General features: G+C 42.1%; 1 protein-coding gene across 1 annotated transcript in view; it reads left to right on the plus strand.

Moving 5' to 3' along the window:
* Positions 1-813: 813 nt before the first annotated feature.
* The window catches only part of WAPL (WAPL cohesin release factor), a 127,969-nt gene continuing 103,767 nt past the window's right edge, over positions 814-25,015 (plus strand). The window contains exons 1-2 of the mRNA XM_074958773.1: positions 814-1,144; positions 6,255-6,775. Of these exons, the coding sequence (XP_074814874.1) occupies positions 6,277-6,775 (499 nt within the window). The 5' untranslated portion in view covers positions 814-1,144; positions 6,255-6,276. The remainder of the gene's footprint in view (positions 1,145-6,254; positions 6,776-25,015) is intronic.

The raw sequence follows: 25,015 nt of genomic DNA on the forward strand, positions 1-25,015 counted from the left end.
CTTACCTCCTTTGTAAAGCACTCTCAAATCTACTGATGAAAAGGACCATCTAAGAGCCATGTATTATTACTTACCCGTAGTCCACATATGATTTTTAACTTGTCTAAGTCCCTTTAATATCAAGCCAGTGCAGCAGAGCTGCACACTGGAACTTGTTGCTTTTATAAATTTCACAAACTTGAGCAGGATCCAGGAGCATTAGTAGGATGCTCCAAACCACTCGAAGGCCTTCAGAGAAGGAAGGAACTTGAGTTTCAGTTATTCAACCCAGTGGGTTGAGAACTTTGTATTGCAATCCTCAGTGCCAAATAACTGCCCTGGGCAGGCAATCCAGACATTAGTCTCTACAGCATTGAACCTTGAGGCTGGATAAGTCACAAGCAGCGTCTCACTAAAACGTCGCCCACCTCTCCAGAAACAAACCAACCAAGCAAACAACACACTTGCATACTGGAATGTCACCAGCCATCAAGCAGCCCTGCCGCGTCACAGCACCCTCCCGCTCTCCCTTTTAGCCTGATGCAATGCCCAGAGCGGCAGCATGCACACAGATGGACTTGGGCAGCATTGATAGGAGCATTGCTCAGTCCTCCAGCTCTCCCCCTGACAAGGGGAAAAAGCACAGGAGACTGGTGGGGGCTGGGAAGAGATTACCCTAAATCCCCCATCAAGCTCTAAAACTACAGCTCCCAACACAGCCCGAGCGCGCGTGCGCAGTGACGTCCCAGCGCCCTTTCGGGGCGCATGCGCCGCGGCGTGCGGGTCGGTTGAGTAAGGCGAGATGTGATTGGCTGCGGGGAGGCGGCCGAGTGTGGGAAGCGCAGTGACGGAAGGAGCGGGGGGCAAATGGCGGAGAGATGGTCCAGGGCCCTGTTCAAAGAGCAGCGATAATCCTGGTGCGGAGAAAGCGGCGCCGGAGGAGGCGGCGCCGGGGGTCCTAGCGCCAGCGCCCACCCCCCACCCCGGCGAGGGAGGCTCCGCTGGGGGGAGGGACGCGGAGGAGTCGCGTTGGCGAGCGTGTCCGCGGGCGGAGACTCGGGGCCGAGGAAGCCCAGGTAGCCGCGTTCTCGGGGGCGAGTTCGGAAAGTGCCGAGAGCAGGAGAGGGGTCCCCCGCCGCCTCCTTCCTCCCTGGGTGAGACTGAGGTAGGTACCGAGCGGCAGGGGGAGACCGGGGCGGCTACCCGGCTCCCTAGGCCTGTGAGGCCTCCAGCCCTGGGAAAAGGCCCTGTTGCTCCTTCCAGCGCGGCTGCCCCCCGCCCCGTGCCTCCTGTTCTCTGTCGGGGCGGGGGGGGCTGCACCGCGAGTGCGGAGGAGGCTGGAAAGTTCCAGCGGCCGAGGAAGTCCGGGTGCGGGAGGAGGGGGGCAACTTTCGCTCAACGCAGCTCCCTGCGAGTCGGGCCCGGAAGTTTGCGGGGAGGGGGGAAGGGGAGTTGAGGGAACTTTCTCCACCTCCCCCGGTGGGTCGGAGGCTGGCTTCAGGCGCTGCTGTCTAGTGTGCAGAGGAGCAGGTGGCGCTTAATCCGGGTTGGGTGCGGAGCCTGCTGCTTCCTGTTCGCTGGGTGGGAGCCTCCTTCGTCACTAAACACTCCGGGCAGCTACTTCGGTTCTTACTGCTTGGAGGTGGAAGGGCCAGAGGTGCGAGGGCAGGGAAGGGAAGGACGCCGCATCACACATTGAGTCTATATGGAGGCATAGGATGATGGTGTCTCCCCTGGGATTTCATCCGCTTCGTATGTCTCGTTTAAACTATTTTTCTTCCCTTTGGTTATGGAAGGGAAACGATGGGTAGAAAGTAAAGAGAAGTGGGCTACTTTCGTCCTTTAAAACTGACAGTCAGTCAGGTCTGGTTGGGCCTTAGCTTTTCAGAAAACAGTATTTAAAATAACCAGGAATAAGGTTCTTAAAATGGGTTTCAGTGAACAGAGTGCAGTGAACAGTTTGTTTGTATTGTCTGCATTGTTTGGTGCCCAAACATTGCACCATTGTGCTAGAGCAGGAGAGCTAGAAAGTGCTAGGACATAGAAACCAGAAAGTGAAACTAATAAATATATCGTTGAAGCTGAGTGGAAAAGCAAGAAGAGAATCGGCATTAATAAGTGGAAGTTAAATTAATTTTTAAATATTCTGTGAAGCGTTTAAAGTGTATTAAATCTGATTATGAACCTTAAAGATGGGTCATGAATTGATCATGTAGTAGTAATCACTTAATGCTCAACTGTTTACTAGCTCATATTTAACTTATCAGGTAGCACAACACAGATTTTTAATTTCTATATTCTTGTATAGTCTTAGAAATTTCTATTAGAATTTTTGGATAAAACAGTAGAGCATCTGTGAAAATATCAGTATATTTTATTAGGAATATAAGGAGGTTAGACCATATGGTACAGCTTTGTAGCTGCAATTAAATGACTTCTGGTAACTTGCTGCTTTTTTTTTAAAGCAGTTTTTTGTGATTATTTAGACATGACAATATTTTTGCAGAGTGCTGAAAATGTGAAGTGCTATAAGTCTTTGAATCAGGGTTGGACAAAACTTGCGTGTAGGTGAATAAAAATTTTTTTCCCCTGAGTGTAGGAGTTGTGTCGGTTATCAATTACTACAAAATTCAGTTTAGTATCTTATTTCTAGCCTTTATGGTTGTAAAGATGGCATTTCAAATATGAACTGTTCCTGTACTGTCTCTTTGAGTCTTCAAACACAGATCAATTGTCTCTGCTGTTACTTGTTCCTGAGCAGCAACATAGTAAAACTAATCATTTTGGTAAGCTTTGCTGCTGCTGTTTTAAAACGTGGAGCAATAAGGATAACCCTCAGATTCGCTCAGCTCCTTGAAAGGAAAATGAAACATCGGAGGCAAATATTGAACTATTTACATAGGAGAAACAAAAATGAGAGTTAGAGAGTGAAAGGAGAGTAGCTACTGCTCAACAGCCAGGAGATTCTAGTTGGGTGTGAAGGGGGAAGAGAGAATCACAGAGCATGCTAATTCTACCAGTAGTCAGAGGTATCAGTTTCAAATTAATCCTGCAAAATAGCAGAAATGAAAGATGGAGCAGAGTTCAGGAGCAACATCTGTAAATCCTGTCATCATCCTCTGTATTAACTACTGTAAAGGTGGAATTCTCAAGGGGATGTTGTTGTAAGATGTGACATTAACAGTGTAAACTTCTTAAGTCCTAGCATGGTGTATTTCTAGTCTTCTTATGCCCAGGACCAAAGACTGAAAATTTGGTTGGTCTAATGGCAAATAAAACTTGGCCCCCTCAGGAAAGGGAGATTAATATAAATAAGATTCTTATTAGAGATGACTATTGAAACAACGTGGTTGGAAGACCGTCTGGTCCTGTGGCCAAGCTTAGTTAAATATTTTAAGTTGAGAAATTATTTAGACCAAAATAAAAAGAGAAATTTCGAGAAAGCAAAATGATGCAGCTATCCAAAGGAAAAGAATAGTAAGGTGAGTAGAACTTTTGCGGGTACAGGACACACATAAAAAGTTACCCATATTATGGCCAGAAAAATTAATAAGTATATATAAGTGGTAGCTTTCAGTGTGGTAAAGGATTTCAAATTTGTAACTATTAAGAAAGGAAAATTCTTCTCAAGGCAACTTTGTACCCCAATTTAGGATTTATAGGAACAGATTTTTACTTAAGATCAATGGCAATTTTCCATAAGTTTAAATTTAAAAAATCACTGAGACATCTAATCCTATCCCCCATAGCATTTGCCACTCCATATCTGTGTTTGCAGACCTGAAGATGGATTTGAGTTGAAATTTACTGTAACAAAATATAACTTGATCCATTATCAGTGCCCAGGCTGAGAAAATCTAAAAGTAAACAGCGTATATAGGGAAAATAAATGTTTTACGGTTTTAATAATGTTAAAATATAGACAAGGTATTTGTTTTTTTGTTTTACCGGTCTTCCTCTTCAAATTAAAATAAGGGCAGCAGTGAAACAGAGGTAAAGAATTGTTCAAACATGTTTCCATTTAACCTGTGATTGTAGTTTTTTTGTTTGTTTTAAACTTTGTTCACTGGCCATTTTGGATGTGGCTAAGCTGTTTCAACTACTCTTACATATCGGATAGCAAGAACATTTAGGCTGGAAGGGACCTGGAGAGGTCATCTAGTTCATTTTCCTGTGTTGGGGCAGGGCCAAGTATACCTAGACCATGCCTCATAGGTGTTTGTCCAATGTGTTCTTAAAAACCTCCAGTGGTGGGGATTCCAAAACTTCTCCTGGTAACTTGTTCCAGAACTTAATTATCCTTATGGTTAGATGGCTTTTCCTAACATCGTCTCCCTTGTTGCAGAGTAAGCCCATTGATTCTTTCCTGTCTTCAGTGGATATGGAGAACAACTGATCACCATCCTTTTATAACAGCCCTTTACATATTTGAAACTGTTATGATGTTCCCCCTCAGTCTCTCTCCAGTTTGTCCACATCTTTCTTAAAGCGTGGTGACCAAACCTGGACGCAGTACTCCAGCAGAGGCCTCACCAGTGCTGAGTGGGAGAGTTACCTTCTGTGTCTTATGTTCCTGTTAATACACCCCAGAATGCTATTCGCCTTTCTTGCAACTGCATCACATTGTTGGCTCATGTTCAGTTTAACCAGTATAACCAACTGATTCTTTTTAGAATTACTATCATCTGGCCAGTTATTCCCCATTTTGTATTTGTGCATTTGATTCTTCCTTCGTGTGGGATTACTCTGCACTATATGGAATTTACTGAATTTCATCTTGTTGAATTCAGAGCAATTCTCCAATTTGTCAAGGTTATTTTGAATTCTAATCCTGTCCTCCAGAATGCTTGCCACGCCTCCCAGTTTGGCGTCATCCTCAGATTTTATAAGCATATGCTCCGCACATGCCATTATCCAAGTAATTATTGAAAATATGAATATCAGAATTCAGGTCAGACCCCTGTGCAAACCCTCCCCCCCCCCAGCATTCACCAGGCCAGGAACCCTGTCAAGGAAGGAAATTAGATTGGTTTGGCATGATTTGTTCTTGACAAATTCATATTGGCTATTACTTATAACCCTATTATCCTTGAGGTGCTTACAAATTGGTTGTTTAATAACTTGTTCCAATATCTTTCCAGGTTTAGAAATTAGGCTGACTTGTCTATAATTCCCTGGGTCCCTCTTCCCCCCTCCCCCCACCCTTTTTAAAGATAGGGACTCTGTTTGCCCTTCTTAAATTGTCTGGGACCTCACCTGTCCTCCATGATTGTCAAAGATAATCATTAATGGTTCTGAGATTGCTTCAGCTAGTTGCATAAGTACCCTAGGGTGAATTTTGTCAGGCCATGCTTACTTACCTGAACATTCTTCAAAATGTTTTTTCCGTATTCTGGCTTGTGTTCCTTCCCGCTTGTTAATGTTGTGTTAAGCATCTGATCACAATTAAACTTTCTATTGAAGACTGAGGTTTGGCTGTGGTTGCACTGGGTATCCTGAAAAGACTTAGCAATGGATTTAGCTGGAACTATATACTTTGTTCTGGGCTATGAATTGTGCAAAAGCTTATTTACAAATTGGACTTAATACATTTGAGTATTATGACAGTAGTCTTTTTCTGGTTAATAACACTATTTGTCCTTGCATGCACAGATGGGGCAGAACACATCACAGCAATATTACTAACTAAACCTACCTCAGCCTTGTGAGAAGAGCATAAAAGTGAAGTTGTCTTTACGGTTTATAATGACTTGAGGTCTGGGGCAACTACAGAATCGTGAAATACTTTAACACTTTTCTTTTACTACAAAAAAACATCTTTTAAAAACCAGACTGGATTATAGAGTCTAACTACTTGAGCTGCACATGCAAATGCAGAATGAAAATGGTTAGACAAAATACAGCCTTTCTAATTTTTCATAAAAGTAATGGCCTCAAACCTTGGAAATAAAGGTATTATATAGGAGTTATGACATGAGAATAGAACACTCCAAAATATTTATTCATAGATAAGTTTTTATAGACTCAGGGGTGGTGAATTTCTGCTAAATAAATGGGGAGAAGTAAGTGACTGTTTTAAATTGATAGGCATGATGCTTGTTGCAGAATTCACTTTAAAAAAATACACATGTAAATGAAGTGAATTATGCCTGTCAAAAATAAACAGGCAATACTGTGTACAGTACCAACTGAAGTGTTCAGCGTGCTCTAATAGAGTGGAAAAATAATTAACAATATACAGAAACTGGTTTATCTAATTCTTTCTCTTCCCACAGAGAATATGAAACAGTTGTCAAAATGACATCCAGATTTGGAAAGACATACAGCAGGAAAGGGGGAAACGGCAACTCAAAGTTTGATGAAGTCTTTTCTAACAAACGGACCACCCTTAGCACAAAATGGGGAGAAACCACATTTATGGCCAAATTAGGACAGAAGAGGCCCAATGTCAAACCAGATATTTCAGAAATTCCTAAAAAACCCAAAGTTGAAGATGAGGTAACAGAAGATCCATTTGGATTTGATAGTGATGAAGAATCTCTGCCAGTGTCTTCAAAGAATGTGTCGCAGGCTAAAAGCTGCTCTCAGCTGGAACCCATTGAAGCTGCTCAGTCTGAGGACTTCATTTCTCTACTTGAAGCTAATAGCAGAATTAATCAGCCAATCAGCGGAGACAACATTGTGTCCAGCAAGAGCATATCTTTTGACAATATTGTTCATGGTTTAAAAGAAGAGAGCACAAACAGAAACACAGAGGATGGGGAAAGCAAAAGCAGCAGAACTAAACTCATAACAGGTAAATTTAGATTAAACATCTAAGAGTATTATTTAAACAGTTAAGCCTACCGTGATTTTTAGTAATCTGTGTACAACTTTTTTTTTAAATTCCTGCATTGCCTGAGGTTGGGTTAAATGTTATAATCAAACCTAGGACCAAATAATCTTGCCTATTGAGAGCAAAAGCTAACTGTGGATACAAAGACGCATACTATATTTATCCAGTGTTAATGGAAAAAAGACTGTCTTTACAGTAATAATTTGGTTAAGGGACCAGCTAGCACTCTCTACAACAGTGGTGGGCAACCTGCGGACCGCAGGTTGCCCATCACTGCTCTACAAAGACTAACGTTGCAAGCAGTTCTGTGGTTTATTCTTCCTTCACTATGCATGTATACTTCCACATATCCCCTACCCTCAAGTACAGTTAGTGGCTCTATGGTTTCTTGCATATGTGGTGTTATGAAGACCAAGTAACTCAAGGGATTGGTGATAGTCTGTTCTTATGTAGCTGGTTCAAATCCAGTGCAGACAGGTAGTGAGTGATAGGATTAACATCTGTCCTGGCTATTGACTTGTGTAAAATGAGTGAGTGCACTTAATTTCCTACTGCACAGATGTATGCATCACAAAAACCTTCATAATTGGCACATTAGTGTCAATGCAAATCAAATAATTAAAGAGAGATGTAGATTAAAGTTCCCTCCTCTGGCTTCTAGCTGTTTTCAGTTCAGGGTTGAGGTAGCGTAGAGGATCTGGTACTGTTCTCGCCTATGCTTTCTTTTTTTTTTTTTTTAATGAATGAATGAATGAATGAATACACTTAATTCTTTGGAGCACGGTTGATAAGCACTATATTCACTTTTAAAATGTTTTTAAAATGATCTTTGATTTCATTTCCATTTACTTGAGTTTTGACATAAATAGCTGATATCATAACTACTAAAACTGCAACTTTCTTTTAACTGTTCAAGTTTTGGACAGTGGTGGTTCTTAAAATGTAGTGGGCCATACTGCACCAAACCCTGTCAAGATGACACCTTGCAGCCTTGCTATATTGTCTTTGCTTGGAATATCACATTAAATTTCTGTTTTTTAAAAAAAAAAAAAAAAAAAAGTCTTGGTATGTAATTAACTGACCAGAAAAATAAGTGGACCCCAGTCTGCTTGACGTACCGTAGAGCAAAATGGTCTTTAATGGCTTAAGATGAGTGTAGCTGAGGAGTTACAAGTAAGGCAGTAGTATTAATGGATAGATAGAAAATAAATTTAAAAAAACATAGCTGTTGATTAAACTGAAAATATTTGGAAACTAAATCACTTCTTTGAGTGCCAGAAATGAAAGTACAGTTGAAAAGACTTTCACTATTGTCTCATTGGGTTTTCTGCTGATTAATATCTACTATTTTCTGAGGGAGAAAACTGCTTGGCAAGAAGCAGTAAACTTTCACTAAGACTATATCTAATATCTTATATTTGCAATGACACAATACTAAAATAATTTGAAGTTTGGACTTACAATAGGAGTTTATTACTGTAAGGAAAAATCCACTTGTTAGCCCATGTTTTCAACATTAGGTTGTGGATAAACTGTGAAAATTCTGAATTTATCTTGTTTTATTGGCTATTAACTTAATTACAACAAACAATGCAGGCCTAATCACACCAGTTGTTAACTGTGTGAATGGGCTAACCCCCTTCAACTCTGCATCCCACGAAGTGGGTATTCACCCACGAAAGCTTATGCTCCAATACGTCTGTTAGTCTATAAGGTGCCAAAAGACTTAGTCTGGATCTGTAAAAGTGGAAAACATGGCTACCCGTCTGATATTTGTATTTTTAGAAATCTAAGTCAATATTGTATGCACTTTCACACAATATCCTATCATAGGGGTATTAAACAAGTTTGAGGAAACCAAGACAGTAGAAGCAGTTTGACTTTTCAGGGGTAGTGTTTATTTTGGCCAGTTATTACAAATGAAACTGAGATAGTTGGGTAGCCATTATGTTTGTATCGAGGTTTATCCAAAGCAAAGCACACTATGAAAACATCAATCAGAGTACTGAGCCAGTGGACAGGGGAGAGTGCCGGCAGCCAGTGTAAATATGACTACTTCAGAGACTTCCTTGTTACACTGATTACTACTTAAGTAAACCTTGAAATGTAAGGCTACTTTTCAAACCCAGAGAGTTCATTTTATTCATTTTGGGACACTAAAGCAAAGAAACTTGCTTTATTGCTGGTGACTAACCTATGATCGCACTTGAGACCTCATCTTAATGTGCAATAAGGGTGTTTTTCAGTCATGTTCGGAGTTAGGGGAACTGAATTTAGCACAATTGGAAATCCCTCTTAATGTTTTTTAAAGTTTGGCTAGACTAGGATTTAAAGGTGTAATGTTAGCGTGTGTGAGTACCACATCTTTAAACTTAAGTCTAGATGACCTAAAACACAGGCTAACACATTTGAAACCATGATATAATGTCTAATCTAAAACAGATAGCTAATATGGCTTCATGTTACTCTTAATGAATGTTGAGAGCACTTCAAACATATGTAACTTGGTTGAGCTAACACTTGCTTTTGCTTGCTTTAAAGTTGTCTGCTCACAAATTAGTTGCAATGTAACTCATATTTTACTTGTTATGACTTCAGTGACCTTTCAATTAAAAGGTTTTTGAGGGCAACTAATGTGGTAAATCCCCTTATTATGGTCAATTGATGTAAAGATGGGATGACTTAATCTTGCTCAAGGAATGTTCATTAAGAGTTCAATATGCTGAAATATAATAGAGGGATTGTAACAGAAGACTCATAGGTAAAAGTTGCTATTCTGTAATAGGTATAAGTTTGTCAAAATATACTTATGCTTGAGAAAATTAGCTGGGGAAGAAGCTATAAGTAGGGATTTAGTTTTTAAGTGACCTGATATAAAACACTAATCTATACTAAGGAAAAAAAACAGCTGCTCAATGATAGTCAAAAGGTAAACCTGTACTGGGATCAAATAAAATCCCATGGAGCAGTACTTATCTGGGTTCCTGACATACTTGATAGAATAACAATTAATCACCACCTTCTTTAGGGCACAAATTCAAAATAGGTATTGAACATAAAATGTACATGTATGCAGAATATTAATATTAACTTTTTACATTTGCTGCAAAATCTTTTGGTGCCTGTTTTCAAAAATCTTGGCATGACCATTTTTATTGAAGGCTGTAAATGAAGCTCATTAATATGTGCTTACATATTGCATCTTGCATGTTAAAATATTAGATTTTCAGATGAGATTAAAAATGAGATCCTGATCATTTGTTGTCATTAAAGATTCTGTGTCACACATTTCACAAGAGGATGGGGTGGTATTTTTAGTATATGTATATTGGGTAAATTCCAATTTGGGTAACTAAATTTATACCTTTCTTAAATATTCCTGGAGCTTGAAACAAACGAAGTATTACTTTCTACCTTTTAAATTGTTGTGTGATGTTGTTTGGTAACTTTGCATTTCACTAGTGGCCGAAGAGATTCTTTATGGTAAGAACTATGACAATATCTTGAACAAACTTTAAGGAATTAGGGCCCTATCCTTAAGGAATACTGTACCAAATTCACCAGTCCATTATGGTCAATTTCATGGCCATAGGATTTGAAAATTGGTAAATTTCACATTTTCAGAAGTTTAAATCTGAAATTTCATGGTGTTGTGACCCCAAAAGGGGATGGGGGGCATTGTTTGTAGGGGGTGTCAAGGCTGAATCCCCACTCTGCACTTTTGAGTTTAAAAATTAATACTTGCCACTCCAGGCTTGTATTACACTCCCAAGGTTACAGCTTTTCTCTGACTTTGGCTTGGTAAACGCTGCCACCACTCAAATGCAAAAAACCCTCTTGAACCCAAGAAGGAGCACTTGGGAATTCCTTCCTGTGAGGTACCCTCAAACCCTTTCACCCCCCTCCGGGGAAGAGCTGCGAAAGAAAACAAAGGAAATTAGCTGTTGCCACCAGCTAATTAAACAACATGTGCACAAACTTCTTGGGGACACACAAATCCAATCCTGTTCTTAAAAAAAAAAAAAAAAAAAAAAAAAAAAAAACACTTGGAACTTAGGCTTTTTGCTAGATCTTAAAAGAAAAACAATTACAAAAATTAAGCATCAAGATAGCTCTCGAGGTTCAACTTAAAGGTTACAAGCAAAACAAAAGCATCTGGGGTTAGCACAGAGGAGTCCATTAGCTATAAGAAATAAACAGAAATAACCCTAATTGCATCTTTCTAAACATTTCTGACCTACTTACACATTTGGAGTTTCAGATAAGTAGGGTTGAGGTATGATTTGATGTTTTTTCATATCTGGTTTTAAAGCTGCTTACAGCATTGCTGCCCTGTCTCCGCTCTGTCCTGGAGAACCACAACACACGGACAAAGGGATGTTTTTTTTCCCCCATTTTGAAATTTCTAGCCCTCCTATTGGCTCTTTTGGTCAGGTGCCCACTCCTTTTCCTTTATTTGGAACTTTGTTAACCCTTTACAGGTAAAGCAAGAAGAGAACAGCCACTAAGAGGGACTTCATGGCTGGCTGGCTGGGTGCCCATAAAAGGGAGCTACCCCTCCTTCATTTATCACAAAGGGTCATGGGATTGCTACTCTCACTTCTGTGCTGCCTTCAGAGTATCCTGCAGCCGCAGGAAGTTCGTGGAGGTGGGTCTGATCTCCAACCTCATCCCCCCCCCCCCAAAAAGCAGCTGTGTGGGAGATGGACAAGTCCTGACCTTCCCCAGCTAAGCCAGAGCTAGGAGCCCGCTTTGCTCATAGGAACAAGGGGAGGTTGGACCCACATCCACAAGCCTCCGCCAGCTGCAGGAACGTCTGGGGCTGCTGCCCAGTCCTAGAGCGTCCTGCAGCAGAGGGAGGCACCAGGAGGTAGGTCTAGTCCCCCCTCCAGTGCAGCTGTGCAGGGGATGGACAAGACCTGTCCCTGCCCAGCCAGAGCTAGGAGCCCCCTTGGCTGGGGCGCTCCTAAGAACAAGGGGACATCAGATATCACGGGGAAGGGTTTATTTCACAGTCTGTGATACATTTTTCATGGCTGTGAAATTGTAGACCCTACTTAAGGAATTAAACTTGATTCAATAAGGTTTAATTTTAAGTAATGAGGAAATTCATTGTATTGAAGAAAATGAAAATGTTTGTATGATATTGTGGGATTGTCCCAACTTCTTTAAGGCTATGTCCACACTGTGCTTGTGTCGCTAAAACTTTCATCAGTCAGGGGTGTGGAAAAAACACACCCCTGACAGACACAAATTTTACAGAGGAAAAGCGCTGCTCTGGACAGAGCTTTGTCGGCAAGACACGCTCTTCTGCTGACAAAGCTTCCAATCCTCATTGGTGGTGGTTTTATTTTGTCGGCAGGAGAGAGCGCTCTCTGCCAACAAAGAGGGGCTATGCTGCGTACCTTACAGAGGCACGGCTGTAGCAGCATAGCTGTGCCGCTGTAAGGTGAGCAGTGTAGACATAATCTAAGAGGAAGGCAGGATAAATGCAATCTGTTGGAGATATTAGGAACACTTTTTGGGACAATAAGTGTGAAATAGATTTCCTAGGAAATAGTTGAGTGGTGAGGAAAATACAAATGACCTAGCTCAGGTCAATCCTTTTTGAAGCTGCACTTGGAGCAAAGACACATCGAAGAAACCATGAAAGGTAAAGAGCCAAACTGGTTAAATGAGTTACTCTTACTCATGCTTGTCCTTGTTCGGAGCAAAGGGTGTGATGAATTGAAACCACACGAAAATGTGTGGAGAGGGGTTGGAGGTCTGCTTGTGTCAAAGTGCCATTTTATAGTTGGGGTGATCTCTGGGTAAGCTTGCTAGCGTGCATGTAGATTCTTCTGTTGTTTTAAAGGTATTTTTTCTATATTGCTTTTTACTTTAAGAGTAAAATATGCTTGCTGAGAGAGAACTATGTGGTAACTGGGCAATTACACTGTGTACCATGTCTAAGGAGAGAAGCAAAACAGGCCTGCTTTTGAGAATAACACTGAAGGTAGGGAACTGTTCAGACTAGAAATACCCCACTAAGAACGGAGAGAGATTTGGTTTTCACCCAGGAGAGGCGACAGCTGGGTAGCTGGAAACCTAGAAGGGATGCCATTGCTGAACCATAGAGGGTGAGTATAGGTGCAGTTGCCCTGGACTGAGAGTAAGTAAATCAGTTTATAAAGCCTTTTTTGGAGCAGTGTCTGATACGTGTCCTTTTCTTTTAGTTACCCACTTCTGTAATGAGATCTTGCTATTTTGATAACTCAGCATATGACAGGGCCATTTTTTAAGGGATTCCATTAAGAGTCAGTATGTCCTTTGCAAAATGTTGTGGCCAGCCAGCTTCCATTTTAAGTTCTGTTAAAGTAAATTACTTTTCTGCAGTTGTAACCTGAGTAAAAAATGCAAACTATATTTGTGCAAGCTGATCAAGAGATGAATCTTTTAAAATGTGATAGAAGTTCTAGAGACATTGTCCTACCTTACATTTGTCTCTGTAGTATGTAATAGAATTAATACTGAAGAGATCTTTATGTTAACTTAGAAATAGTCAAATGTGTGTTATTTTCAAAACAACTGACATTTTAAAAAAAAAATTTCAATTGAAGAACTATTTTAATAGAATTTAAACCTAGCCTAGGTCTGTCTGGTCTACTTCAAAGCTAATGGGTTTAAAATTTTCCAGATTATAAAAATAGAAAAATAAGATGAAAAAGGTAGTAGTGTTTTCAGAATCTACAGAAATGTAGTAGTATATACCTCCTCTACTTATCTTGCGATATTTAACTATTGTAGCTCCTGGAGTTGTTGAAATTGAAGCTGTTGTCCAGGCAGTGTCTTTTGATTGAGTTAGGATGAGTATAGAGTGATGGATGCATGCACATACAGTATTCTTGAAATGTGATTTTTTTTTTCTCATTTTCCATAAATTGCTTTCATTATTAGGTGCTCTGTAATGGGTTCCAGTTCTGTAAATATTTCCATTCTTGGTTGTATAAGAAAATATTTTGTTAGTGGCCTGTAATCACTTGTCGTCCAGCAGATATTCTACCTGGGATATTCAACAAGGAGCAAATTGCTAAGAAATCTTAAATTTCTGGGCAGTTACTTTTAATGTCCTCATTTATCACAGAGGGCTCATGCAGTCCTGCCTAGTAGTTCATCACTGCCTCCTCTGCACTGCCCTATGCCAGGGTGGGCAAACTTTTTGGACTGAGGGCCACATCTGGGAATAGAAATTGGCCATGAATGCTCTGAAAATTGGGGTTGGGGTGCAGGAGAGAGTGAGGGCTCTGGTTGGGGGTGCGGGCTCCGGGGTGGGGCCAGAAATGAGGAGTTAAGGATGCAGGAGGGAGCTCTGGGCTGGGGCAGGGGAGTGGGGTGCGGAGTGGGGGCTCCGGCTGGGGGGGGGGGGTTCTAGGGTGGGGCTGGGGAGGAGGAGTTTGGGGTGTAGGAGAGTGCTCTGGTTTGGGACCGAGGGGTTGGGAGGGGATCAGGGCTGGGGCAGGGGCTTGGGGCGAGGCTCCAGACAGCACTTACCTCAAGCAGCTCCTGGAAGCAGCAACATGTCCCTTCTCCTACATGGAGTCAGTCAGGCGGCTCTGAACACTGCCCCGTCCACAGGCACCACCCCTGCAGCTCCCGTTGGAGTGCCGGCGGGGGCCATTGGAGCGTGTAGGACTTGAAGCATGGCCTTGTGGGTGCTCGTGGGAGCTGCATGGAGTGGCCCCCGACTCTGCTCCCCGGCTGGAGTGCTGGAGCAGGGCAAACCCCAGACCCTGCTCCCTAGTGGGAGCTTGAAGGCCAGCTTAAAATGGCTGGCAGGCTGGATCTGGCCTGCAGGCTGTAGTTTGCCCACCCCTGGCCTATGAACAGGGCCATCCCAAGCCATTTGGGTGCCCTACGCAGCCCTGCTGTGTGGGGCCCCAGACCTCCCCCTCCCCCCACTAGGGTCTGGGAGGCAGGAGCGGTGGGGGGGCACTTTTGGGGGGCTCACAGGCCCAGAGTGGCTCAGGGGATTAGCAGGGGGCCAGGAGCAGCCCACTGCGCTTCCCTCGCCCTGGCCCCAGCCGTGGCGCTCGGGGGAGGGGGCTTGGGGGAAGGGACCCTCTCCCTCACACAGACAGACATGCTCACCGGCAGCTGCGGGAAGCTGAGCAGCCCAGCCCGCTCTACTCCGCCAGCTCCCAGCCGTGGTGCTCCGCTTCCCGCTGCCAGTGAGAGCAGGGGGCCGTCCTTTTCCCAACCTGAGCGACGTGGCTGGGGCCGGGGCAAGGGAAGCGGAGTGGGCTGGGGCTGTGTTGCTCCGCTTCCTGCTGCTGGTGAGTGCAGGGGGCGTCCTTTCCCCAACCTTCTCTCACTCACCAGCGGCTGGGAGCTGGCGGAGTAGAGCGGGCTGGGGTGTGGCTGCTCCGCTTCTTGCTGCTGCCGGTGAGTGCCGGGTCACTTGGGGAAGAGGTGGAATGGGGGCGGAGCAGGGGGGAAAGGTAAGAGGTGGGGCAGAGGGAGTTGTCCGGGACCCCACAACCCCTAGGGACAGCCCTGCCCCTTGCAATGGGTGCAGCCCACAGGGGGGCTGGCCAAGGGATAGGGCTGGTCGCCAGGGCTGGTGCTGCTGCGTTTGCAGCACGCAGCTGTCTAGGGCACCATGAAATTTGGGGCAATTTGGTGCCCCAAATTTCATGGTGCCCTACGCAGCTTCATATGCCTAGGAACGACCCTGCCTATGAACATAAATAAAATGGCACAGCTGTGCTTAACTGTTTTTGCACCTAGTGCTTATGCTCTGAATACACCTTTAGCTCAAAAAGAGTGTTTGAATTAATTTCAGTGGTGAATACTTCACAGGAAATGGGTAGCTCTAAAGAGGAGGCAGTTGAAAGTCAGTTCTGTTCCCTACTGGTTCTCCTGATAATGCATGCATTTACCAGGGCACTGCCTTCTGCATTCTGATGGTGTGGGTTGGGGAGCTCCTATATTTGGTGTTTAAGTTTAAACTCAGCAGATGAAACTCAGTATTGTTTCATAACTCCCTTGGCAATATAAGCTTCATTAGATTCTTAGTTTCAAATTGCTTCATATCTTCAGTGCTCTATTTTTGTTTTTTAATTGTGGCATGGGCATATGGGTTCATAGAAGTAGGTAATTAGATCTATTATGTCATATAATGCTTTGTCTAATTTTTTTCTTTTAAATGTGAAATGTAGAGTTGAAAGCTGTTTAATTTAGGAGACTATTGCATAGTGTAATAGATATCACGGTTGAGAAGGCTGAATACCTGGAGGGCCTACGTTTTCCTATTATGCCGTCTAATTAATCCACATTCTTTATGGGGTTTTAAGATTTCTTCTCACTCTTGAAGGTGGGAGCAGTCTTTGTTTTAAGTGTGCTCTTGGCCACTAACTATGTTACATAGCAGTTAACCCTAAAAATTTCAGGAACTAAAGTTTTAAAATGTAAGAACCACAGCAGCTGAGAGTATGGGGAAGGAAAAACAGAAGCAGAAATTTGAGAGATGTGGGCAGAATGGGATTGGCTGTTCTGATGACTGCTACAGCTGCCACAGTTAAAGAAGGGAACTGCAGCTATGCACTGGCTGGTACAAAGCATGAGAGAAGTACCCTGGTGGGGTGCGGGTGGAGCAAGGTTTTCTGCGGGAATACCATCAGAGCTAGCCAACTCTCTAGCCTCAAAGGACTTTGGTGCTCTGGGAGCTGTTCCCAGTGCACTATTTTAGTTAGAAATAAGTGGTTAGATTTGTAGTAGAATCAGCGTTCTCGTCTGGGATTTTTTTAAATCCCCTCCTCCATTTGTTTTGTGTTTGCTTTCCTCTTTTGGTGGGTTTTCCCCACTTTCCTTCTCCACTAACATCCCAAGTTCAGGCTACTATAAAATGAAACTGACTCGTGCTCAATTTCACTCTGATGCTTCTATGATCATTCCCTTTTGTAGGTTTTTTTTACAAAGGGTTCTGAGAATGGGGTAATGGCAATACTCAATTTTAAACACCTGTTCTTAAAATTTAGTGTTACATTTGTTTGCTAGGTTAATGTTTACTTTTTAATAAATTGGCATAACTTTGGCCATTATTTGCTCTGTACAACATATCATGGAAACTCCTTTATCAAATATGGTTGCTTTGTTTAGTGGCTTAAATTAATGTATGCTAAATGTTGCAGAAAAGCGAGTTGTTGTTACTCCCCTGTTCAGAGCTCATCTAAGCCTTTTTCTTTTTCTACTGGTATTGAGACTCTCTTCCTTTTTCAAAACCCGTAGTGTAAGACCGTTCATTTTAAGTTTTGGAAAGCCAAATATATGACTGCTTCCTAGCTGCTTTTATGTTTAAGAATCATAAAATTGTAGAACTGGAAGGGACCTCGAGAGGTCATCTAGTCCAGTCACCTACAGTCCTGCCATGTGTGAGAAGTATTATCTAGACCATCCCTGAGAGGTGTTTGTCTAATCTGCTGTTAAAAATCTCCAACGATGGAGATTCCACAACGTTCCTAGGCAATTTATTCCAGTGCTTAACCACCCTGACAGGAAATTTTTTCTAATGTCCAAACGGCCCTTGTTGCAATTTAAGCCCGTTGCTTTTTGTCTTATCCTCCGAGGTTAAGGAGAACAATTTTTCTCCTTCCTTGTAACAACCTTTTATGTACTGGAAAATTATCATGTCCCCTCTCAGTCTTCTCTTCTCCGGACTAAACAAACCTCATTTTTCCTATCTTCCCTCAGAGGTCATGTTTTCTAGACCTTTAACCATTTTTATTGCTCTTCTTTGGACTCTCTCCAGTTCATCCACATCTTTCCTGAAATGTTGCGCCCAGAATTGGACATAGCACTCCAGTTGAGGCCTTATCAGAGTGGAGTGGAAGAATTACTTCTCGTGTCTTGCTTACAACACTCTCTTGCTAATACAACTCAGAATGATGTTTTCCTTTTTTGTGATAGTGTTAGAATGTTGACTCATATTTAGCTTGTGATCCACTATGATCCCCAGATCCCTTTCTGCACTACCCCTTCCTGGGAAGCTTTTTCCTATTTTGTATGTGTGCAACTGATTGATCGTTTCTTACTTATTGGAGTACTTTGCATTTGTCCTTACTGAATGTCATCCTATTTACTTGAGACCATTTCTACAGTCTGTCACATAAGAATGACCATACTGGGTCAGACCAGAGGTCCATCTAGCCCCGTATCCTGTCTTCCAACAGTGGCCAATGCCAGGTGCCCCAGACGGAATGAACAGAGCAGGTGATGATTCAATCCCCCTGTTGCCCATTCCCAGCTTCTGGCAAACTGACACTGGGGACACCATCCCTACCCATCTTGGCTAATAGCTATTGATTGGACCTATTCTCCATGAATTTATCTCGTTCTTTTTTGAAGCCTGTTATGGTCTTGGCCTTCACAACATCCTCTGGCAAAGAGTTCCACAGGTTGACTGTGCATTATATGAAAAGAAATACTTTTTGTTTTTGTTTTTTTTTAAACCTGCCTATTAATTTTATTTGGTGACCCCTAGTTCTTGTGTTATGAGGAGGAGTAAATAACACTTCCTTATTTACTTTCTCCATAACAGTCGTGATTTTATAGACCTATCATATCTCTTCTCCCCCCCCCCCCCAGTAGTCTCTCTTCCAAGATGAAAAGTCCCAATCTTATTAATTTCTCCTCATACAGAAGCTGATCCATACCCCTAGTAATTTTTGATGCCCTTTTCTGAACCTTTTTCATTTCTAGTGTATCTTTTTTTAGATTTGTCCAGATCATTTTGAATTTTAATCCTATCCTCCAAAGCACTTGTAATCCCTCCCCATCTTCAAACTCAACTGTACACTCTATGCCATTATCAAAATCATTGATGAAGATATTGAACAGAAATGGATCCAGAACTGATCCTTGCGGGACCCCACTCAATATGCCCTTCCAGCTTGACTGTGAACCACCGATGATTATTCTCTGGGAATGGTGTTCCAACCAGTTATGTACCCAGCTTATGGTAGGTCCATCTAGGTTGTATTTCTCAAGCTTGTTTATGAGAAGGTCATGCGAGACAGTATCAAAAGCCTTACTTAAGGCAAGATATACCACATTGCCTGCTTCTTCCTGCATCGTGATCCGCTCCCCCTACCCCCCACAAGGCTTGTTACCCTGTCAAAGAAAGCTATTAGATTGATTTGACATGATTTCTTGATAAATCCATGCTGACAGTTATTTCTCACCTTATCTTCTAGCTGTTTGCAAATTGATTGCTTAATTATTTGCTCCAATACCTATCTACTGAAGTTAAGATGTGTGGTCTGTAATTCCCCAGGTTGTCCTTATTTCCCTTTTTATAGATGGACACTATGCTTGCCCTTTTCCAGACCCCTGAAATCTCTCCATTCTTTGACTTTTTGAAGATAATCCCTAATGGTTCAGATATCTCCTCAGTCAGCTCTTTGAGTATTCTAGGATGTTTCATCAGGTCCTGGTACTGAAGACCTCTAACTTGTCTAATTTTGTTTCAGAGTAGCAGCCGTGTTAGTCTGTATTCGTAAAAAGAAAAGGAGTACTTGTGGCACCTTAGAGACTAACCAGTTTATTTGAGCATGAGCTTTCGTGAGCTACAGCTCACTTCATCGGATGCATAAAAGTGGAAAATGCAGTGAGGATGTTTTTATACACACAGAAGTAATTTTTAACTTGTTCTTTCTGTATTTTCTTTTCTGGTCCTACCTCACTGGCATTCAGTATCTTAGATGTCCAATTGCTACTAACCTTTCTGGTGAAAACCTGAAATGGAAGCCATTTAGCACTTCTGCCATTTCCACATTTTCTGTTTGTTTTTCTTCGCTTGCTCCATTGAATAATGGGCCTACCTTGTCCTTGGTATTCCTCTTGTTTCTAATGTATTTGTAGAATGTTTTGTTACACCTTTTATATCTCTAGCTAGTTTAATCTTGTTTTGTGCCTTGGCCTTTCTAATTTTCTCTCTACATACTTGTGTTAGAAGTTATGGCTTTGTTTTCAAAACAGTTAAACAGTGCTTCGAGAAAAAAAGTAGTTCCATTAGCTGTGCCTTACAGTAACAGGCCAGTATGCACACAGTAGAGGAAAAACATCTTGGCAAAGAAATCTTTTCAGCTTCAGGTTGTTAGGATTTTATCAACTATATTAAAAATGTGTTCTAAAATTCAGACTTCATTAGTTTGTGTGGCTATTGGGGACCAGCTTTAAGTTTAAAAAAAAAAAATCTAATACCTGGAAAAAAATTTCTAAAGTACAGAATCTTGGGGGATATGGTTCTACAGTGCTGTACAGATAGTGGTTAGAATCACTCTACTTGTAAGGTGTCCCTCTGAGATTCAGAACAGCAGTAAGGACTAATGTATCTGGCCCTACTAGATTTTTCCATTGGAGGTGGTTGGGGGACAAAGTTAAACTCGAGCCCCTAAACTATTAAAGTGAAGCTAAACTTTTGTGGAATGTAGCAGCTCTGCCAAACAGAGCTGTCTTTCTTGCAGCACATCTTCTAATCTAAGTCATGCAGGAGCCCTATCGCTTAGGAAGTGGTTGGTTTTTCAAGGTTTATATTTTGCTATAATGCAAAAATTGATTAGTTATTTTCACTTTGGTATATTTTTAGTCAATAAAAGTTATTTTATTTAATGGTTAATAATGTTACTATGTACTTTCCTTAGAATTCAGTGTAGCTCTTTGTATAAACTGGAATTGGCTACCTTTATGCATAATATAGGGCTAATGTGCCACATGGCTAAGCAGCAGTTCTGCAGAAAAGGACCTGGGGATTACAGTGGATGAGAAGCTAGATATGAGTCAACAGTGTGCCCTTGTTACCAAGAAGTCTAATGGCATATTGGGCTGCATTAGTAGGAGCATTGCCAGCAGATCGAGGGAAGTGATTATTCCCCTCTATTCGGGACTGATGAGGCCACATCTGGATTACTGCGTCCAGTTTTGGGCTCCCCACTACAGAAAGGATGTGGACAAATTGGACAGTTGAGTGGAGGGCAACGATAATGATCAGGGGGTTGGGACCCATGACTTACGAGGAGAGGCTGAGGGAAGTGGGGCTGATTAGTCTGCAGAAGAGAAGAGTGAGGGGGGATTTGATAGCAGCCTTCAACTACCTGAAGGGGGGTTTCAAAGAGGATGGAGCTCAGCTGTTCTCAGCGGTGGCAGATGACAGAACAAGGAGCAATGGTCTCAAGTTGCAGTAGGGGAGGTCTAGGTTGGATATTAGGAAACACTGTTTCACTAGGAGGGTGGTGAAGCATTGGAATGGGTTACCTAGGGAGGAGGTGGAATCTCCATCCTTAGAGATTTTTAAGGCCCCGCTTGACAAAGCCGTGGTTGGGATGTTTTAGTTGGGGTTGGTCCTGCTTTGAGCAGGGGGGTTGGACTAGATGACCTCCTGAGGTCTCTTCCAACCCTAATCTTCTATGATTCTATGTTACTCTGCGCTTTCTTACAGATAATATTGTTAGGGCCTGTACATTATGTACTTCATATCTGTTACGATGTCCTTAAGGTACAACTTCGGTAAGATGAATCAGGAAGGGGAAGACACCAGGTTAAACTGAGAGCCTATGGATCATTTGGTTAAGTAAATGTGCATTTTAATGTTCTGATGAATTAAAAAAAAATACTTGTACAGACATATGGGGGTAAAACTGGGATTTTAAGGCATCGTAGAAGGGTTGAAGCGAGAATAGAAGGAAGAGAGATGGAGGCATGGCAGACAGGGTCACTCAATGCTCTAAGCATAGGTGAGGGGAAGAGAAACCATGGGAGAGGTAAGGCATGCAGCACAGAGATAGGCAAGTATTAAGGTATGCAGGATCTTGTAAGCAGAGGATAAAGGTCTTGAATTTGAAGTTGGAAGATAAGCCAGTGAAGGGATCCGAAGGGGCTGGATGCAGCCAATAGTAGGCTAGCCAGGATTCTCTTTACAGCTGTATGTTGGATGAGTAATGTTTGTCTTAATGCATTTGATTTTTGAGATTTCTATAAATCTTATACTGCCTGTGATAGCTAATCTTTGTAAAGTAGCTCTTAGTCATATTTTCAATTTTAATTGTGTAATGAAAAAATGTATTCAGAGGTTTTCATCATTCACTTAGTACCAAGCTAAAAATGCATTTATACTTCGATAAATAAGAGAAAACGCAATCTTGTCTTCTAGTCAGAATTCTGATTTTTTTCCTCATGTAAGATTTCCCATTTAATGAGGGCATGTAATATTAATCAAGGATTTGAAAGCTCAGCAGCTAATGGACTCACCAATACTAGCACCCCTGCTTATGCCAGCAGCTCAGAAAAATCAATTTCAGCCTTGTGGAATGGAAATAAATGCTTATTGTGGGCTTGAAACACTGCACACAATCAAATTAAAAGGCTGTATTATCATCCAACAACCAGTTTTTTTTTTAAATCACTCCTAATCTGTTTTTTATTTCTGGGAGCTAGAAGAAATGGTTACTTTGAGTTCAGAAATTGGATCTTGACAAGAATTGCCACATCTACTTAGGGTGCATTTTATGCTGTTCGGTCAGCATCGTGACTCTCTGTGGAAACTTCAGTGCTGCCAGTTAAATGGACTGAGCTCCAACTTAATTTGCAGTTTTTCTATTTGGAAGGTTCAGCTGGGTTGCTGACGTTTGGAGTAAGAATGTGAAAAGAGGACTGGAGATTCTGAAATGATTTGTATTAAGTCCAGGGACAGGAGATAAAATAGTTTTTGTTTAAGAAGGAAGTAAATAAATTTGAGGAAATACCAAAATACTAAGACTGACAGTGTAGTGAAAAGCCGTGTTTAACAGTGTTTAAACCTATTAATTGTGTCAGAATTCTTTGTGATAGAGTGAATTTGGAAAATCCCAGTAAAAGCTGTTCACTCTTTTTGAGTGGGACGTCATTTTACATTTACATAGCACCTCTTATACCACAGACTGTGTAAGGATATACTGGAATTGGACGATACAGTGGGGTTGAGGCTTTATTTCATATTGATAAATTTTTCTAAACAGTAAGTTCAGGTGTGGCAGATTTGTTACCAGTCTGCCTGAGGTGTCAGGTGATCAGTCTGAGGTCACAGGATCATTAAGGGAGGAGATGACAGAACACACCAAGTGTCTAAATTTAAAGCTTTATTGATAAAATAACAGCGGAGAGTGATGGGTGCTCCCCATGTCACTCAGAGGAAGGAAGAAAGCGTTAGTACCCCAAGCCCTAACCCACTTTCATACTCACACGCATGACCTGAGACTGGCCAAGCCTGGGTGTAATGTAAGAAGAAGAGGGGGAGGGGTGGACGGAAGTTCTGGTCCTTGGCCCAGGTCATCCAGGGTCTGCTGTGATCTCCGAATTACTCCAGCTCTCAGGAGGGTTTTAAGTTCTGGGTTCCTTTGGGGGTGTTCTATTCCGCAACCTCTGTTCCTGGTGCTCTTTGTGCCAGTCCAAACCGGCTTTCTGTGGTCCGTCTTCACTTTCCCAAAACACAGCGGCTCCAGGGACACGAAGCTCTGCTCCCCCCTCATCGTCTTGCCCGTGTTTTCCATCTCTACAGCCCTGGTTTTCTCATGGCTGGCTGTGGCTGGATGAGAGAGAAACTTCTCGTCTAGCGCTGTGACCTTGGACTGGGGCCAACGTCTTATCGTTGGACAGAGCTTGCTAGCTGCAGTGTTGAGTTAACCCATTCTCTGCTCTTTCTCCTTCCCCCCTTTGGCCTCTTGCAGCCTGCAAAAGAATCTTCCACTCACACCTTTGACCCTCCCCAAAATGCTTTGCGATACTTGCAACATGCAGTGCTGATCTGCCTTCCCCAGGGGAACCCCTGAGGTTGTGACACAGGCTTTTCTAAAATATAATTCCTTTAGAAGTACAGGTGGGTTTTTTTGGATCATAGTAGTTGAACACACTCATTTTTACAAGAGGTACATTTTAAAAAGCTCTATGAAGAGTAAAAATTGAATCTCGGTGACTTCGGAATTACCCATAGAACTCTTATATGAAGCAAGATTGATAGGAATTAAGAACTTCCTTTTGTGAAATAGCAAACGGTAACCTGTGCAGAACTACATTGCATGTAAACGTGAGGGGAATCATTTTATTTTAATAATGACTGGCTATTTTAAAAGCTTTTCTATTCATTGCTATGTGGCTATGTTGTAATTAATATTCTAGCTATTATGAAAGTTCAAGTAGGCCATAAGAGTAGTCTTGGCCTTTAAAACTAATCTTTTGAAGCTCTCAAGTGTTGTGTATCTATTTCTGCCTCTTTTTTACAGGCAGTCTTTCACTTCCTGATATTTATAAGGGTCTATGGGCAACAATCAAGCAAAGAGATTGGTGAATTTTTTGTTTGCTACTCAGAGTAATAGTGGCTTACTGTTAGTTTACTTTCCCAGGATCCCTAGCTGTGCACTTTCAGCCATGGCTTGGGGGGTGTCGGAGACTTGGATGTATGGGGTCTGTTCTCTTTACAGTCAGCTACGGTGGGCTCCTCCTCTTCCCTGGGAAAGAAGCCACTGATTTCCTTAGTGGGAGAAGGAGTTGTTTCTCCACATCTCAAAGGTTGTGTTCATCTTTTACTTATGTCATTTCCTCTTCAGGAGTGAGCAGAACACAAGCACCTAATGGAGAGACATCTCCTACTTGAGGATAGGTCTGAACTGGCTTCTCCTTAGTGGGTCTAGTACCCTGATTCTCCCCCCCCCTTTTTTGGGGGGGCAGGGGGAATGTCACAGTGGCCATAGTTTGCACAGAAGAGGATCAGCGATTGTAATGAGGGGCACTCTGAGTCTATGTAGAACAAGCCTCAGTTCATTCTAGAACCACGGGCAGAAGAATGCCCTGATAACACACCTACACCATTACCTGAGTTATGTCCTAGTGCAGTGTCTCAACTTTCCAGACTGCTGTATCCCTTTTAGGAGTCTGATTTGTCTTGCGTTCCCCCAGGTTTCACCTCACTTAAAAAGTACTTGTTTAAAAAATCAGACAAAAATACAAAAAAGTATCAGCACACTTACCATACAATTATAAAATAATTCAATATTGTACTTACATTTCAGTGTATACTATATAGAGCTGTATAAACAAGTCATTGTCCGTATGAAATTTTTAGTTTGTACTGATTTCACTAGTTCTTTTTATGTAGCCTGTTGTAAAACTAGGCAAATATCTAGATAGTTGATCTAC

The sequence above is a fragment of the Natator depressus genome, chromosome 7 (assembly GCF_965152275.1).
Source record: "Natator depressus isolate rNatDep1 chromosome 7, rNatDep2.hap1, whole genome shotgun sequence".
Lineage (NCBI taxonomy): Eukaryota > Metazoa > Chordata > Testudines > Cheloniidae > Natator > Natator depressus.